Below are 19117 nucleotides of genomic sequence, written 5' to 3' on the forward strand. Positions count from 1 at the left end.
CAGCAGCTCTCCCGCTATATATTTTTCACCTGATGACGATTGCTTGCGTTGCGATCGAAACGTGATATTTTTATTTTATTATTAATTTTCTATCTACGTGGCTTTACCGAAATACCCAAAGAATATACACTAAAAGTAATGCCGTTTCATAATAAAATGTTAATATTCATGAAATGTGATTTCATGTTAAATATATTCCCTACGATAAAAACAAATTCCGGGGATGTAATTCCATTAACAAGAGCACATTTGGAAAATTAAAGCAATGTAAAATTAACCATGTCAAGTCTCATGTGTTTGCAACTCCCTGCCTTTTCGGTGTTGCTCGTCTTCCGAACTTCATCCGTCGTTTCAAACCAATCCAATGTTTGCGACACGCAAAATCCCGTCAATCCAGCTACCCAACGAGCTTCGGTGGTAAGGGACCGCAGCAACCACCAACAGCAGTTATTGTCGGGGTTGAGAGGAGCCCAGTCAGCTGCCAGCCAGAAAAAAAAACTGGAAGCATGGATAATTATTTTTAAATCCTTTATATTAAGTTTGCTTGCTTTCTTAGGACCGTGCAAATCTTTCAGTCGTTTTTAACCCACTCCCGTGATCCAATCGAGCTGACATTTTGCACACAGACTCGTTGTGCGTGACAATTAATTTTCGTGAAAATTTTTTTCCAAAATTTTACACTTTTTAGGGAAAAAATGTAAATATTTATTTACCAATTGGTTAATGCTGGCACACAATCATCTGACCCATAGGTGGCAGCCATCTCAAGCCAGAGGACGAGAGGACTCTCGCCGCCCCGATGCCACGCATATAAAGGATTTATAGTGAAAAACTATTTTTACGGGTTAATTTTTTAAAACGTCACCTAGTATATACTTTTCCTTTTCAGGCAGTGTTATTGATAAACGTGTCGGAGTCTTTTTTTTATTAGACGTGGAAGAGAAAGCCCCTCGAACAGCAGATGCCAGCTTCGCAGGACTCTTAGCGGGGGCTGCTGTAGATTGATTAAGGAGGCCAAATGCTTGTAGAGTAGTGTTGGTATGCAGTTTTTGAATGGCGACAATAGCCGAAAAACTCGTGACGGTTTTTTTTCAGTTAGACCTGCCCCTACTGGACATGTTAATACGAGCTTTATAGATAATCGGATTTCTCCAGTATAAATATTCTGATTCTAATAAGTGTCGTACACCCACATCCACCCGATAATTATATATATAATCAGTAAGGTTTGTCACGTGAAGAAAACATGTCAATTTACCACTTTAGCATACTGGTGTTTTAGTGAGAAAACCCACAACATTTGCAATGGAGTGTTTCACCGGTAATTACAACCAACATCAGGTGATTTCCAGAATTGTACGAGACATTTACATTTCCACAATCAAACTCAAAAAACGTCATCATTAATACTGGTCGTGAAAGTCTACATGGTACGAGTTGAGCAGTTTATTAAAAAAAAACATTCGAAAGCGTGAAATAAAAAATGTCACTCTCGTAAATAACTGAACCAATGAGGTTTATTTTACAACAGACTACAATATTGAAAAACATTAGAAAAGGGCCAGAAAAGGAATATTGTACCCTTATCCAGCTGTGTACTTACAAGCAAACCTACATTTAGAAGCTAAATTAACCGAAGCTCTGCAATATGATTGTTTTAATTAACACAAACCAGATATTCATGACTTACAACACAACTACTTTTGGTTTGGGCTTTACTCAGAAGCGCATTCTTATACAACCTATTGAAAAAAACGCAATTTTTTTTTTTAAAAGTCTAAGTTGTCTAACATTGTGTAAAAATGTTTATGCTAACAAATAACAATTTATAGCTTCATCCCAAGTACAATCACCGACTAAAGCATTATGATTTCTCCATATTAACTTTTTAATATTTACATTTTTTCATATTTTACATGAAGGAAAGCAAACAATTATTATTATTGAGACATGCCAATGACAGTAACAATTATAGACCCCCAACCACAGCAATATATAATAAAGGTAATATATAAATAAAAGCATCTAAAATACTAAAGTAAATGTGAATAGAAATTACACGAAACACCCATTAGAAATAAAGCAATGGAGCTTGGGCAGCTGTGGCCTCTGCATCTATCCAACACGCACATTAGGATCAAACTAGCACCAATCTATGCAATGAAAAGCGGGGATTTATTCCAAGGGGAAAAAAGGGGGGATTTATTCCAAGGGGAAACAAACAAAATACCAAATTGTCTGAATACAAATTTTAAATAAAATTACAAAAATAAAAATGATAGTGCTGAATGTTTAAGACTCCGCTTTTACCGAGTACTTGTTGATGTCTTAAGGCCAGTCCCACCAAAGATCTTTTCGGATGAGATTTGTTTTTTTTACACATTTAATACATCAGCTGTGTTTATATTGTGCTATGCTAGAAAAAAAGATTTGCTGACCACCGGAGGACAAGCTGCATTCGACATGTATTTATACAGGCATTGTATAAAGTTTCTTGTTTTCATGTATGCACACATCATATATAATTATTTCAATAGCATATGACCTCACTAATAATGCAATGTAAAATTACTCTAAAGGGAACATTATGCCTCATTCTCAAAACTAGCCCCACAGCCATTTGCCAGCTGTTTCAATGCATGCTGAAATTATGTTTTGAAAATATTTTGAAAGCAGACATACTGGTAATTCTACATTTGTCCATGGCCTAAATTATGTTTAGGACAAGCAAATTATCCAGTATAACAAAACATTTTTTGGTAAAATGAGACTGATCTTTGGGTAAAAAAGGGATCTGCATCATAGATTTGCCGTACAGCACTTGCTGTACGTGTTGACAGATGGGCAAAATTGAGAATGTAGCTAAAACCTACATACGGGTAATTACCCAAAGTCAAGGCCAACCATAAAAACACACACAATGCTGCATTCATGTTACTCTGACCTATATGCAGTGTCCCCGTTGGATGTGACTGCAACATCCATGTCTGATTGAAGGAACCGGATGCGATGATTGAAGTGACCAGGCTGAAAATGCATTAAGATGGCATTTACAGTCGACAGCCACAACGTGTGCATGTGCTTTACTTAATGCTTTACTGGAATCCAGAACAATTAAAATGTAAGTCAGTTGGGCTGAAATATATTGTATTTAAGCTTACAATTAACATATTAGCCGTTAAACTGTTCACCTGACCTCACAAAAAGCGTGCCTAAATAAACGCCTACTGTGATTATATAGATTATAATTTTACTCGGGTAGAAATCTGCCAAGTTGTTGACACATATAACAAATGTTAGTAAAACTGTATTCAAGAAAGAACACATTTTTCATTGCCTTCATTTACAAAAAAACCCACGTGACAATTCGTGAGGGCGAGGCTTCGTCACCTTAATAACATACTTCTACTACCGTGTTGTACGAGTTGTATTTTAAGAAAGTGATACAACTAAGTGCAATAAATGCACATGTACTGTTCTTGTTTATTAAAGGCACAGTCAACAATGTTGGATCCCGGTAATTTTTGTCTTTTTCTTTTCTTATAAATTAGATGCTTCCATACACTCCAATGTAATGGAATACACACCTTAAGTATTGCTGGTGAAGCAGTTTGTCCTGGTTGCTTTTCTGAGCTGCATTGTGTTTGTTTTGTTGAACAGCCTTAGCTGGTGATGTGTACAAAAGTACATGTCTTAACTGAGTGTACTTAAGTGGCTTGTCATTTCCTCTGGATAGTCAAGACCCAATTGTATTGCAAAAATACAAAAGAATAACAGCAAGTTCCATGAATGTAAGTTTTCCCTTTCTTTTAAAGCAAGCAAATAAACAAGAGACTCAAAATAAACACTGCCTCTTTTACCGAAACCTGTACTCACACACCGCCGCCGTTGTGCTCACGCGAGACGTGAGAGGCTACACCACCCCCGTGCCGGCACTTCCCATCTCCTGCTTGAAGTGGCCCAGGTTGACCATGCCCGCCGCTGCCATAATGTCGCTGTCGGCCGACACCGCCATCTCCATCACCTCCGTGGCAGTCACAATGCTCTGCACCACCGCCACGCTAGAAGCCCCTCCCACGAGGCTCGACTTCTTGTTCTGGTGGGTACGAATGTGCTTGGAGAGGTGGTCGCTTCGCATGAACCGCTTGCTGCAGTGAGGGCACGGGAACTTCTTCTCACCTGAAAACCATCGACAACGTGCATGCGACAAGCCTGGTCAAAGGTCATGCACAGTGCGAGACAAGAGCTACTGGTCGCTTATTGTATAAACGCACTAATTGTGGTTTAAACCCTGTTAAGATCTCATTTCTTAATTCACCACACAGCACAATTGTATTATTATAACAATAAAATGAAAATATATTCCATAATAGAGGCTTTTTGGGTTAGATCGCGTAAATATATAAATGTGCCGTTAAACCCGCCACCACCCGACACAGCCAATTAGTAAGGGTTGTCACGTAAACAGAACGTGGCCAATTCGTCATTAGTACAGCACACCGGTGTGTTGGAGAGCCAAGCCACAACATTTACAATCTGGAGTACGACGTTTTGCCAGTAATTACAACTAGATTCATTAGGCGACAGCCAGATGTGTGGACAAGTCCATCTGTTTCATTCCTTAAATAGAGGCGTAGATGTGATGACAACACTTGTGCACTCTTATTGCGTGAAGTGGGGGGTGGGGATTAATGAATGCACATAAACGACTATGGGTATCCATTGCCGTTTGGGTTATTGATATGGTAATCAACGTACATTATGCATGCGCATTATTCAAGCCCATTGTTCTTGTACTTCCTGTCGATTCTGTGCACTAAAATAGCCTGATGAAGCTAGATGTAATTAATGGCTAAACGTCTTACTCAGATTGTAAACGTTGTGGCTTGGCTCTCCAACACACCGGTGTGCTGTACTATTAACGAATTGGCCACGTTCTGTTTACATGACAAACCTTACTAATGTGTCGGGTGGTGGCGAGTTTAACGACACATTTATATATTTACGCGATCGAACCCAAAAAACCTGTATTATGGATGATATTGGTCACGAAAGCCTACGTGTTAAACTGAAAATATATTCATTATACAAACCAATATTTACAAGGCGGAATGAAAAACAAAGGTTTATAAGTAAAAAGTATTTAGCTGCTATTAACACAATGATTATGTTTATGTACGCATAAACACTCAAAACAGGGGTACGCAGAGGTAACGTAAACATCACAGCACGATTGGCTAGGGCTGCGCAAGCATCAACGCGAGGCCAAGCCACCGCAAACCAACCTGTGTGCGTGCGACGGTGTCGCTGCAGCTCATCGGAGCGTGTGAAGCGCTTCCCGCAGAAGAGCCAGCCGCACACGAACGGCCGCTCGCCCGTGTGCCAGCGCAGGTGCGCGCGCAGGTGCGACGTCTTGCCGTACACCTTGCTGCAGCCCGGGATGTGGCACACATGTTGCTTCTTTTTGCCAGGCTCACTCCCACTCCTGCTGGGGCAAAACATAATCCAAGATGACAAAGTTCCCTGATGCCAAAACCAAATAGTTGGAGCCATATTCTTAGGTTATTTTCGGTAAAGTCACGTAGGTAAAACAATTTAAATGAATAAAAGTAAAACAAAAATAAAATAAAAATTACGACGTTTCGGAGGTAACACAAGTCTCCGTCATCAGGTAGGACCGTCACAGCTATATTTGCTGTATCAAGTGAGGCAGGGATTCCAAGATGCAGGTTCTTAAATACAAGTTAAGGGGGAGGAGCTTATCAGAATGTTGGAGCCAACTGTTTTCTTGTTAGAGGCTATTGATTTGCATTGCTATGTGGTCAGCAGGGGGCGTTGCAGCAAAATGCATTACTTTACAGGACGATACAGGCAACATTGAAGTGACAATAATTCATCACCTGAGCAACATACAAATTAGCAACCACATAAATCGTAGCCCTAAAACTACACGTATTTATTTATTGCAAGGTCTTTCAAAGAGGAAAAAATTTCCATTGTGATACAAGGTCATGTGTTTTGGGTAACTTATCACAAATAACCAAACCCTTGTCCACAAAACCTGCAGCACACTGGCATGTCAATGTGGGTTTGATAAACGTGTTGGGAGTTAGTGCGACGTGCATGTGCTTGCACCACTGCAACTCGGCTTTTGTGATAGTCGAGTTTAGTGAGGCTGTTTGTATGAATGTTGAAATTATTTCGCACCGTACGTAGCCAACCGTGCTAAGCGGAGGTGTTTAACAGCAAGTGCTGGCCTCTGTGTAGGCTTTACAACAAGTGGCGACCTTTTTGTCGGTGGCTCTGGTTCATCACGTTTTCGAGTTTTACTTACGCTTCGAAACCCACTGTGAGGGATAGATGGCAACCAACCAATCGTCTATGCAGATGTATGCAACTAAAATATATAAAAAAAATCCAAAGTCAAACAAAGTACCAAATAACCTACGTTTAAATAATCGACCAAGAACATATCAATGAACTGACTGGTTGGTCTCCCCACGACCCAGTGCAAACCAGCTCACAAAGCCAACAGCTACAACGTTATCAGTACATCAGTGGCAGTTATTTGGTGACTTCACTTGTAACGAGGAAGTCATTGCTTACAGTTACCGAAAATTCTATATATATAAAAAAAATTGAGTTAAGGAAAATCAGCTGCGGTTGTTTGGACTAATTCCCACATTCCACGATTGATTCGTTTTTTCATGTTGATGCTTTTTTCGTGTTGATGCTTTCAACACGGACCGTGCTTCGGTCCGGTCCGCGCTCAAGGCTACCCCCCCACCCATCCACAAAAAAAAAACCCAACTCAAAGTAAAAGCCTCCCCCCATCTCTCAACCACCTCGGGTGCAACCGGCCCACGAGCCTCTTACCGGCCCTCGCCGTCCCGGCAGTTGGGGCAGGCGCAGGCGACGCGGCGGATGCGCTTGGCCGGCTCGGCGGGTTGCTCGCCGCTCACCTGAGCCGCCACCTGGTTGAGTTCCTCGGCGGTGAGTGCGCTCACGCTCATCGGCGTCACCGCCTCCACTCCAAGCTGCCACTTCGTGTCGCTGCCCTCCTGGGACAGGTGCTGGCCTGCTCGCGTCAACAAAAACGCACCGGTCTGAAATGCACCGCTTTCCTGCGCCCCCCAACCCCCCCTTCGGTTGACGCTGCAGAGTTCGGTCAAACAACGCTGTGTAACAACAGGCGTGCGACGGGTCTTGCATTTTTCATACTACGTAACGCAGTGAGATGAAATGAGCGTAAATAGTTTTTTGTGGTTGGGCATGCTATACTTTAAATATAAATGCATCATTATTGCTATTACTAGGTGTTATATAATGCCTAGAAACGTTAAGGTCACCCACGCGTTTCCCTTAGATACTTTCAGGCTTGTGATGGCACGCCGAGATGTAAGATACATTTTGTTAAAAAAAAACCCACAACCAACTGAATGAAAAGAGAAGTTTGAACTTGGTAGTTTAACTAACAAAACTGATGCTATGTTGTATTCCTAACTCTCCAGGAATTCTAGGCTCTAAAATATGTACAACACATGTGTGCTCATGCTGGTCAAAGAATCGATTGAAGAGATCTACAAGTTGGCCCTTGCAGAAGCACAACAAGCCTTGAAAATGTGGAGCTCGGTTTAGCAATACGTTATACAGTGAGCACACTAGCACAAGTTTCCACATTTGGCATTTCACCAGGAAATAATCTTTCTTACCCCCTACAAGCACAGCCATTGTGCTGCGATAACACACACTTTGACCAAAATCATTCGCAAGTGTATTAAACTATGCAGTGTTCCCTAGCAGCAGGCTTCACAAAGCAACCCTAAAGTTTGGCTTGAATTACTTGGCAGGTAACGAAGTAGTAATCAGCACCAACAATTTGGTGAAACGCCCTCAGAAATAGACTGAACATTCATGCTATCCTGCTAAACACATCGCCGACTTCCACAAGTCATTTTCGAGGCCATGAAAATAGAAAAAAAACATTCTTTAAGTGCTGTACGTGAAACGCCTGCACGCAGCCCACACTTCACAAGGGGATGCGAGACTCTAGTGACCTCCAACCCGGTTACAATGTGACACCTACACAGCTGTTCCAACACCCAACAAACAAGGCGACATGCTTTCAGTTTCACATTATAAACCTAAGTGAGTTTTTTTTTAAAGCGACTACATAAGGCGGCCTTCACCAACGTGGTTACGCAACAGTTGTCTTGGATGCAACACATGTTTCCACTAAAAGGGCTCAAATGAATGAACAACATTTTTTTCATTGTAAAGTTTTATATTTAAATAACCTACAGAATGAATACAAGTACATTATTACATAACAGCGTTTAACAGCCGCAGCCCTGAAGTACCGCCAAAGATGCTAGTTTTGAACTTTTAAACCGCGGCGTATTGATCGCTTGTGCTTACCAACTCCTCAAACGACTACTTCTCTGTGCGCAGTGAGGCATACCAGAATTGGAAGAATATAAAAAAACAACCTCCTCTTGTGCAAGTGCCATTCAGCGAAGATGAACGGCAGTGTGTGTGCAGCTGTTGCCGAGGGCCCAGTCCTTACCGCCAGTGTTTGTGCTGGCCGAGGTCGTGGAGATGGGCATCGCTTGGATCTGCTGCACCTGGATGCCCGTGCCCCCCAAGGAGCTCAGGTTGATTGTCTGCAAGCTGGGCAGCGCCGACACCTGTGGGGAGCTCATGGCCACGCACGTCGTGGTGCCCGAGGTGAGTTGCTGCGCCGTGCCCGCCTGGCTCACGGGGGTCATCACAGCCGTCTGCATGGGGGCCAGGGTCAGCTGCTGCGGCGATGCGCTTTGGATCTGCATATTGGGCAGGCTGGGCAGAATCTGGATGGTCTGGTAGGTGATCTGCCCATCGGCGCTGAGAGTCGGGACACGCAGGACTATGGGGACCGCGTTTTGAAATTGTATGTTTTGCGGCACGGATTGTGCTTGGATGGTCTGCCCCTGCGTGTCGATCTGGAATGTCTGCTGCTGGGGAAAGGCCTGGATAATCTGAGCTTGGCCTCCATGCTGTTGCTGCTGCAGTTGAACTTGCTGGAATACGGCCTGCCCTGAAGCCAGCTGGTACTGCTGACTCTGGGCTTGCGACGACACCAGCTGCACGATGCCGGCCTGCGTCTGCGCGGACGTGGAGCACGTGGAGGAAGCCATCCCGTTGACCGTGGACGTGGTGGAAGTCAGGGGGGAGGAGGCCCCACTGGGAGAGGCTGCTGCCTCGGACTCCTCGGCACCCTGCTCCAGAGCCGAGTTGTCAGCGGGGGCATCCTCCGAGGCCGACTCGGCCGTATCCTCCCCGCCGGGGCCTGGCTCCGCAGAGACACCGCCGTTCGCCACTCCATTCGTGCTGCTGCTGCTGCTGCTCGTAGTTGTCGTAGACGACGCAGTCGTCGTCGTCGTCGCTGTCTGTTGCTGCTGAGGCTGCTGCTGCTGCTGTACCGCGGCCATGGGAGTGACACTGGCAAAGGGCATCGCGAAGGTGACGTTACCCGCCAGGTTGACGGGGAGGTTGGCGAGCATCTGCGCCTGCCCGCCCAGGTTCACGCCCTGGAGCTGCATTGACGGCTGGATATGAATGACGTTCTGTCCCGCGGCCGTGGTGCCGATGATGCTGGCCTGCGACCCCCGAGTGATGAACGCCTGGTTGGAGGCGGGGATGATGTGGATGTGGCCCGAAGCTTCCTGCTGCTGCCCCCCGCTAGGGGCCGCCACCAGATGTTGCTGACCGCCGTCGGCCTGCACCACCTGGTACTGCACCGTGCCCCCGGCCTGGCCCGAAAGTCCCTGCAGGGGCAGCATGAACTGTTGTTGGCCCCCGGAGCCCGAAGCCGGGGCGAGCTGCACAAGGTTCCCTGCCGCGTCCTTGGCTATGGTGGCGGAGCCGGGCCCGGCCGCAATGATCTGCCACGCAGTGCCCGCGGCCGGACCCGCGGCGGCGCTCAGCTCCACGGGCTGCAGCACCGGGGGGGAGCCGATCTTGCTGCACGTGGCGGCGAGCAGGGCCAGCGGGGACGGCTGCGACTCCTGCCGGGGGCGGGATCGGCGAAATCGGGGAGGGGAGCGTCAGGCCCGGCCTCCATCACGCCCTCAATGTGCCGCCCGTCCCACGCCCGTCTGGCCCGCCTGCCGCTGCTGCCCGGCCCGCCCGCCCGCCCGCCCGCCCGCCGCCAGGAAGCACCGGGCCCCGTGTACCCCGCCCGTCTGCCTGCCCGCCCGCCCGCCTCGCTCGCACGGCCCGCCCGCCCGCTCGCCCCGCCGCTTACCTTGTTGGCCGGGTTGCTGGGCTGCAGGTAGTCGCCCTTCTTGTCGGCGGCATCCAGCGAGGCGGCCATGCCGCCCTTCTCCAGCTCTGGGCGGGAAAAACAACAGTAAGAGGCGAGGCCTCGCCGACAACGCCTCCTCCTACTCCCCACCTCCTCCTCCTACTCCCCACCTCCTCCTCCTACCACCACCACTACTACTCCCGCCCAGATCCCTCCTCGCGATCCCCGATCCCAGATCCCGCCCCGAAACCCCGTAGGCGACGCGCGGAGGAGAGAGGCGCGATGGAGGCGGGGAGAGAGGGCGGGAGACGCGGCGAGAGCAGTACCGGTCATGGCGGGGAGGAGGAGGAGGCGAGGAAGGGAGGGCGGAGAGGGGCGGGGCCGAAGGGGGAGGAGCCAGGAGGAAAAGGGGGAGGGGCTAGGGGAAAGAGTTGGAAATGGGGGGGGGGGTATGGGGGCGAGTAACGGGGGGGGGGGGTGACTGAGGGGGGGGTGACTGAGGGGGGGGGGGGTGACTGAGGGGGGGGGTGACTGATGGGGGGGGGTGACTGAGGGGGGGGGGGGGTGTGACTAAGGGGGGGGGTGACTGAGGGGGGGTGACTAAAGGGGGGTGTGACTGAGGGGGGGGGTGACTAAGGGGGGTGTGACTGAGGGGGGGGGGTGACTAAGGGGGGGGTGACTGAGGGGGGGTAACAGAGGGGGGGGGGGTGACTAGGGGGGGGTGACTGAGGGGGGGGTGACTGAGGGGGGACGACTAACTTGGGAGGTGGGGGAGCGAGTAACTTGGGGGGGGTAACTGAGGGGGGGGGTGACTAAGGGGGGGGGGTGACTAAGGGGGGGGGGTGACTGAGGGGGGTAACAGAGGGGGGGGGGTGACTAGGGGGGGGGGTGACTGAGGGGGGGGTGACTGAGGGGGGGACGACTAACTTGGGAGGTGGGGAGCGAGTAACTTGGGGGGGTAACTGGGGGGGGGGGGGCGAATTACTGAGGGGGGGCGAATTAATGAGGGGGGGGCGAAATACTGAGGGGGGGGGGGGTCGCGAATATCTGGGGGGGGGGGCGGGGGGAGGAACTGGGGAGGGGGGGGTGATGCAAGATTATAAAAAGAGGAGGCTTGGGTCATAATTATTTCCATTTGTATTTATAAAAAAATTTCTTCCAAATTTCACAAAACATCTTCCAATGTGGTCGTGAATAAAAGACGAGGGCTTCGTCAGCTTAACTCCGATTTGTATTCAGTTACTTTCTGCGGTCTCAATGTAGGCCGTTCCATTTTTGTATGTTATCTGTAATAATTCTAAATATATTTTGTTTATTTAAATCTAAGACGGTGTCAGCTTGGATGACTGCACCATTTTCAACTGGGTGCTTCGAGTCAAATGCAATTTCATAGTCTGCCATGTTATATTTATGCCATAGCCTTCCTTTATAGTCACAACCAATGGAAATTATCCTCGGGAAATGTATTAAATAACTTTATCAAGAAGAATGCAAACAAATTTGGGCACGAGATCAATCTGAGCGAAACTAAAGTCATGAACACAAAAAGATTTTTGTGACCAATTGAATATTTGTTAGCGGGGCACAATTGGAAAGAACATTAAAAGTACTTGCATGCATATCTAGGGCAGTTACTGGATTAAAATATTAAATCTTAAACGGGAATTTAACTTATTATTGAAAAAAAATTGGTGATACTGCCGCTGCGTTAGCAGTGGTGCACAAGCACAATTAACAACAAACTCAAAAAGTTTAACAACACTGTGGCCTCTTAAAAAAAATAGGCGACGTTTCGAGCATTTGCCTTTCTCCTACAACACATCGAAGGGCCATTCTCATTGCCTCCCCTTGTTGCTCACCGTCGCCCTACCCCCCTGGCCACCCATGTACGGGCATGTCGCGCACCATCGTCGCGTCCCCTGGGTCCCCAAAGCAAACGCGGATTGGCTGTGCGCGTGTGTTTTGCTGTTGTTGTTGTTACACAGCCATAGCTAACGCTCAAATGTCAGCGCTGCTGTGGGCGCGTGCGGGAAGTGGGTGGTGAGTGGGCGGGCGGTGAGTGGGTGGGTGGTGAGTGGGCGGTGAGTGGGAGGAGGGGACAGGGGGTAGGCAAGGGGGGGCTCGTGAAGTGGGTAGTAGGGGAGGGTGGGGGGCCTGGGGTGTGGGGGAGGGGCGAATTGGGGGAGGGAGGATGTGGGAGGGGTTGAGGAGCCGGGGGGGGGGGGGGCACAAGGATCGGGGATCGAGAAGTGGGGGGAGAGGTGGGGAGGGGGCTGTGTATGGGGGGGGGGGGCTGTGTATGGGGGGGGAGGGGGCTGTGTATGGGGGGGGAGGGGGCTGTGTATGGGGGGGGGAGGGGGCTGTGTATGGGGGGAGGGGGCTGTGTATGGGGGGAGGGGGCTGTGTATGGGGGGAGGGGGCTGTGTATGGGGGGGGGAGGGGGCTGTGTATGGGGGGGGAGGGGGCTGTGTATGGGGGGAGGGGGCTGTGTATGGGGGGGAGGGGGCTGTGTATGGGGGGAGGGGGCTGCGTATGGGGGGGGGAGGGGGCTGCGTATGGGGGGGGAGGGGGCTGTGTATGGGGGGGGAGGGGGCTGTGTATAGGGGGGGAGGGGGCTGTGTATAGGGGGAGGGGGCTGTGTATGGGGGGAGGGGGTTGTGTATGGGGGGGGGGAGGGGGCTGTGTATGGGGGGGAGGGGGCTGTGTATGGGGGGGGAGGGGGCTGTGTATGGGGGGGGAGGGGGCTGTGTATGGGGGGGGGAGGGGGCTGTGTATGGGGGGGAGGGGGCTGTGTATGGGGGGGCGGGTTAGGGGGAGGTGCTCAAAGGGAGGAGGGGGAGGGGTCTCTGTGCCTCCGCCTGCCACGGAGCATTTCCGGCGGGAGGGGTAAGGGGAGGGGCATAGGCGTGACGTGAACACGTGACGGTGATGTGTGTATACGTGACGTGAACACGTGACGGTGATGTGTGTATACGTGACGTGTGCACGTGATGGTGATGTATGTACACGTGACGTGTGCACGTGACGGTGATGTGTGTATACGTGACGTGAACACGTGACGGTGATGTGTGTATACGTGACGTGTACACACATCACCGTCACGTGTACACGTCACGTGTACACACATCACCGTCACGTGTATACGTGACGTGTACACGTGACGGTGATGTGTGTACACGTGACGTGTACAAGTGATGGTGATGTGTGTATACGTGACGTGTGCACGTGATGGTGATGTGTGTACACGTGACGTGTGCATGTGATGGTGATGTGTGTATACGTGACGTGTACACGTGATGGTGATGTGTGTACACGTGACGTGTGCATGTGATGGTGATGTGTGTATACGTGACGTGTACACGTGATGGTGATGTGTGTACACGTGACGTGTGCACGTGACGGTGATGTGTGTATACGTGACGTGTACAGGTGATGGTGATGTGTGTACACGTGACGTGTGCATGTGATGGTGATGTGTGTACACGTGACGTGTACATGTGATGGTGATGTGTGTATACGTGACGTGTACATGTGATGGTGATGTGTGTATACGTGACGTGTACACGTGATGGTGATGTGTGTATACGTGACGTGTACACGTGATGGTGATGTGTGTATACGTGACGTGTACACGTGATGTGTGTATACGTGACGTGTACACGTGATGGTGACGTGTGTATACGTGACGTGTACACGTGATGCGTGTATACGTGACGTGTACACGTGATGGTGATGTGTGTATACGTGACGTGAACACGTGACGGTGATGTGTGTATACGTGACGTGTACATGTGATGGTGATGTGTGTATACGTGACGTGTACATGTGATGTGTGTATACGTGACGTGTACACGTGACGGTGATGTGTGTAACGTGACGTGTACATGTGATGCGTGTATACGTGACGTGCACAGGTGATGGTGATGTGTGTATACGTGCGTGATGTGTACACGTGATGGTGATGTGTGTATACGTGACGTGTACACGTGACGTGTAAATGTGACGGTGATGCGTGTATACGTGACGTGTACACGTGATGGTGATGTGTGTATATGTGACGTGTACACGTGATGGTGATGTGTGTATACGTGACGTGTACACGTGATGGTTATGTGTGTATACGTGCGTGACGTGTGCACGTGGTTGTGTAGCGGTGTGTGTACTCGGCGTGTGTGTGCATATCATTACGTGTTCACGTATGGTTTTGTATACGCGTGTACCGCAATACCTATTGGCGATAGGCGGACACAATGTCCGTGGCCGATGCAGCTGCCCCGGTAGGAGGGGGGGGAGGAGGCGTGGTGGGGGCGGGTGGGAGCAGTGGAGGAGGAGGGCCAAGGGGGAAGAAGGTCGGGGGGGAGGGAGCAGTGGAGGAGGAGGAGGAGGGCCAAGGGGGGAGAAGGTCGGGGGGGGGAGGGAGCAGTGGAGGAGGAGGGCCAAGGGGGAAGAAGGTCGGGGGGGAGGGAGCTGGGGAGGTCGGGGAGGGAGCTGGGGAGGAGACGTCGGGGGGAGGGAGGGAGCAGGGGAGGAGTAGAGTACAGCCAGGGGGAGGCGTGAGGGAGGTGGTGGGGGGGGCAAGGAAGAAGGGATGGGGAGGAGAGCACACACACACGTGGGGGAGCAGGGGAGGAGGCATGCAGGAGAGAGGTGTGGGAAGGATAACACGGAGGGAGGAGGCAGTGGGAGGGGACTGATGGGAGGAGGAGGAGGGGGGGTGAGAACGGGGAGAAGTCGATGCCGGAAGCCAAGGGGCGGGATTCTACTATGTTGAACTTATTTCGTACCGTACGTAGGAAACCGTGCTAATCGGAGATGCCAGAGGTTGCGTATGGGGGAGACGAGATTCGGTGTCCATCTACTGCTGGATGGATGCCTTCACACGTCGCCGCCGTTCCTCGCGATTGTTTGTTTCAATGCCAACCCAGTGCAGCACTTGCACGTGTCAACTCCAGCGCATGGCTTGATCTAATCGCTTCCATCTTACACACGCAGTCTCCAGCGGATCCTTTGGCGGCTTCCACCACTGTCCTCAACTCGTCTCGTCCATTCGACTGTCGTCCCCTCTTGCGAGAGGGGTGACATGAGGAGGCGGAGGGGAAGGGACGCGAGGCTGGTGCCGTGGATGCGGAGGGGAAGGGCGAGTGATGAGTTGATGCAGATGGGAGGGATGAGAGGTAGAGGTGGAGGAAGTGGGAGGGAAGGGGAGGCGTGAGGGGGTACAGGGGGAGGGATGAGAGGTAGAGGGGGAGGGGTGAGGGGGAGGGAGTGGGAGGGGTAATATGACAGGGGGAGGGGGGAGGGAGTGGGAGGGATGAGGGGTAGAGGGGGAGGAAGTGGGAGGGGTGAGGGTACAGGGAGAGGGGGGGTAGAGGGGGAGGGATGAGAGGGGAAGGGGTAAGGGGGTGCAAGGGGAGGGAAGGGGGGTGAGGAGGTAGAGGGGGAGGGAATGGGAGGGATGAGATGACAGGGGGAGGGGATGAGGGGGGGAGCGAGTGGGAGGGATGAGGGGTAGAGGGGGAGGGAGTGGGAGGGCGAGGGAAGGGGGGCGTAAGGGGGTGCAGGGGGAGGGAATTGGAGGGGTGAGGGGGTAGAGGGGGAGGGAGTGGGAGGGATGAGAGTACACGGGGGGAGGGGATGGGAGGGGTGAGGGGGTAGAGGGGGAGGGAAGAGGAGGGATGAGACGACAGGGGGAGGGATGAGGGGGTGCAGGGGGCGGGAGTGGGAGGGGATGAGGGGATGAGGGGGCGGGAGTGGGAGGCAGCGGCCTCCACGGGCAGGACGCGCCCACCCACGTGTCGCTGTTTACTCGCCATGGCCACCGGCGTCCCGTACAGTGCGAGCCGAGCTGCGTGGACTCGTTCATCGTAACCACTCCAAACTATCTTCTTGGTTCTTTCGGTAAAGTCACGTAGAAGGGAAGTAATAATAAAAATAAAACATAATAAAATTATTCTCACGACGTTTCGGCCACAACGCAAGCAGCCGTCCTCAGGTGAAAACCAGGTCCGTCGAGGCGACAGAGTCTGAATGAAACAGCACACGAGCTTGGAGCATATATATATAAGCTGGGCGCATTGACAAAGGAATTTGCATATCAAGAGGAATTTAGCATATTTATGGGAAATGCAGGAATGTGATTAGTACTGCATATGCATGTGCATTATGCAGGATTAACAGCATCGAAAGAACCAAGAAGATGAATCCCTGCAGTCACGAAAGCTTTAAATCACTCCAAACTACTACTCGGCCAAAGCATAACCACCCCACGCTCCAATAAAAACCACTCCTTACTACTCACACTCATCACACTCTCGTGTATGAGAATCACCCTTCACGAACTCAGAATAATTGCACTCACCACAATACTGAACTGTACTCACCGCCACTCCAATGATAATCTTCACTAATCACACTCGCTCATCGCAGCCACTGTCATGAGAATCATCACTATTGCTCATCACCCTCACGACTCATCATTCACTACTCACTCTCATCACAATCGCTATCATTACAATTGCTATTTACACTTCTCAATCATCACAATCGCCCCACAATGCCATCACAATCACTCCTCACTCATCACAATCACTACTCATCATAATCACTACTCACTCGTCTTGCTAGTTAGTGAACGTCTCGCCACGGTGGTGAGATGTTAACTACCTCGCCAGGTATACAGGAGGCCATGGGCTCGATCCCAGCCCTGACCCCCTTTGTATTTGGAGTTTGCATGTTCTCCCCCGTGGTCGTCGTGTATTTAGCATATATTTGATAATCCACATTGTTGAGCTATCATTTGTGGCCAGGTCGCTTGTGAAAAAGGAGCTACATAGCTCAGTGGACATTACCTGTTCAAACAAACACATTCCTGCGGAGGGAGCTGGTAGGAACGTTGGGTTGCTCGGTCAATGGCCTGCAGGGTCAACGGCGGCGTGGTGTATTCCGCAAATATGCCCGATTGTGAGGGCGGGCACAAGCCGGCGTGAGTAGGTTAAACGTTGAGTTTTATAAGGGCACCACGGGGTGACCAGCCCCTCCCCACCCAGCCCCACCCCTCCCAGCCCCTCCCACCCCCCACCCAGCCCCACCTCTCCCACCCCCACCCACCCTCCCCACCCTGCCCCTCCCAACCCTCCCCACCCAGCCCCTCCCCACCCTCTCCTCCCCACCCAGCCCCTCCCAACCCCTCCCCACCCTCCCCTCCCCACCCAGCCCCTCCCAACCCCTCTTCACCCTCCCCTCTCCACCCAGCCCCTCCCCACCCTCCCCTGCCCACCCTGCCCCTCCCAACCCTCCCCACCCAGCCCCTCCCCACCCTCCCCTCCCCACCCAGCCCCTCCCAACCCTCCCCACCCAGCCCCTCTTCACCCTCCCCTCTCCACCCAGCCCCACCACTCCCATTTTTGGATGCACGACGGACGGACGGACACAATAATCCCCTGTGGGCTGGTGGAACCAGGTGGTTCCTACCAGTAAACATCAGTGTAGTTTCTCATCACCCCACTCACACTGCTGCTCAATCACCCCGTGCCGCTTCGCTTATTGCGTCGCCTCTCTCGGTTCCCATCGCCACTTTGTACAGTCCGTCTTGTTGTTGTTGTTGTTCCAGCAGCAATGCGGCTTATAGATGCCTCTGGGCGATAACAGTGCAATATAACGCACAGACGTCGTGCTCAAGATTGTAAATGTTGTGGATTTCCTTCCCGGCACACCGGAGTTGCTGAAGTAGCAACGAATTGGCACGTTCTGTTTCCGTGACAAACCTTTCTAATTGGCTGTGTCGGGTGGTGGCGGGTTTAACTCAACACATTTTACGCGATCTAACCCACACCCGCCCCCCCAAAAAAAACCTGTATTATGGATAACACGCAAACGTTCGATGATTATACAACGCGCATGACTAATTGTGTTGAAGGGGCATGGAGGTTGATGACTATTATGTGCTTGTATTTTTTTTGGTTTGTTAATTGTACCCCACACGTCCAAAACTCCGTAACGCTGCTCAAACACCAATTTACAAAGGCCAAATGATCGATGCCCTTAACACCCACATGTCCTGCACGGAGCCCATCAGCACGGCCACTTGTGGAAAGCTCTCGGTCGTGTTTGTAGAGGTTCGGACGATCTGTGTTTTTTCTCTTTACAAAGAGAACGCAGTTGGTGGAGGAGGTGGAGGGAGGAGGAGGTGGGAGGAGGAGGTGGAGGGAGGAGGTGGAGGACACCACTTGCCAGAAACCACTGCAGGCCGTCCCACAGGAGTCGTTTGCTGGAACAAGTACAGTGCTGTGTGGAGTAATGCCGGTTGGGTAAACATGCGTACACGAGAAGAATGGATTTGTGGTGCGTGGAGAATGTGAATTGAACCGGTCAGGGACCGGCAAAACATCAGCTCGCAAGGGGTCTCTGTCGATGCACAAAACACCTGCCGGCCAATATAGTCATTCGAGTCCATCTCTGTCTGGTGGTTTTGAACAGAGATGATTTTCTCTGATATGAACGAGTCCCAACCGAGCATCTCTCTCCCCCTGGCGCCCAGCAAAGTGTGTGACGATGCTCTTCTACGTTGGCACCCCAAGAGCCGGAGACGCAAATTACACATTCCTATGCCAATATCATCGGCGGCAGGAAATATCTCACCTGGCCCGCGACACGCCATCCCACCACCTCCCCCACACTGACCAGCGTGATGAAGTATGGTCAAAAGACCCCTATGTATGTTGAATTTCTGTCGCACCGTACGTAGCCAACCGCGCTAATCGGAGGTGCGAACAACACAACATGGAGAGGTTGTCATCCAGCTGTGGATTGACAAATGGACAGTACATTATGTTA

The 19117-nt window shown here is 50.9% G+C and overlaps 1 protein-coding gene across 3 annotated transcripts; it reads right to left on the reverse strand.

The window, feature by feature from the left end:
• Positions 1 to 1499: 1499 nt before the first annotated feature.
• Positions 1500 to 10635, reverse strand: LOC133346123 (transcription factor Sp4-like). Of its 3 annotated transcripts, none has more exons than XM_061557551.1 (6): positions 10612 to 10635; positions 10286 to 10371; positions 8567 to 10046; positions 6877 to 7078; positions 5286 to 5485; positions 1500 to 4179 (listed from the first exon to the last, which is right to left on the reverse strand). In XM_061557551.1, the coding sequence occupies exons 1-6, from the start codon at positions 10616 to 10618 to the stop codon at positions 3914 to 3916; spliced, it is 2241 nt and encodes a 746-aa protein (XP_061413535.1). In that variant the 5' UTR covers positions 10619 to 10635; the 3' UTR covers positions 1500 to 3913. The 3 variants fall into 3 exon arrangements, with proteins under 3 accessions (XP_061413535.1, XP_061413537.1, XP_061413536.1); XM_061557553.1 differs by having other exon boundaries at positions 8567 to 9806; positions 10612 to 10631; XM_061557552.1 differs by lacking the exon at positions 10612 to 10635 and adding an exon at positions 10478 to 10494 and having other exon boundaries at positions 10286 to 10435.
• Between the last annotated feature and the right edge of the window lie 8482 nt (positions 10636 to 19117).

The sequence above is a fragment of the Lethenteron reissneri genome, chromosome 23 (genome assembly GCF_015708825.2).
Source record: "Lethenteron reissneri isolate LAM-NWPU_2019-01 chromosome 23, ASM1570882v1, whole genome shotgun sequence".
NCBI classification, from domain to species: domain Eukaryota; kingdom Metazoa; phylum Chordata; class Hyperoartia; order Petromyzontiformes; family Petromyzontidae; genus Lethenteron; species Lethenteron reissneri.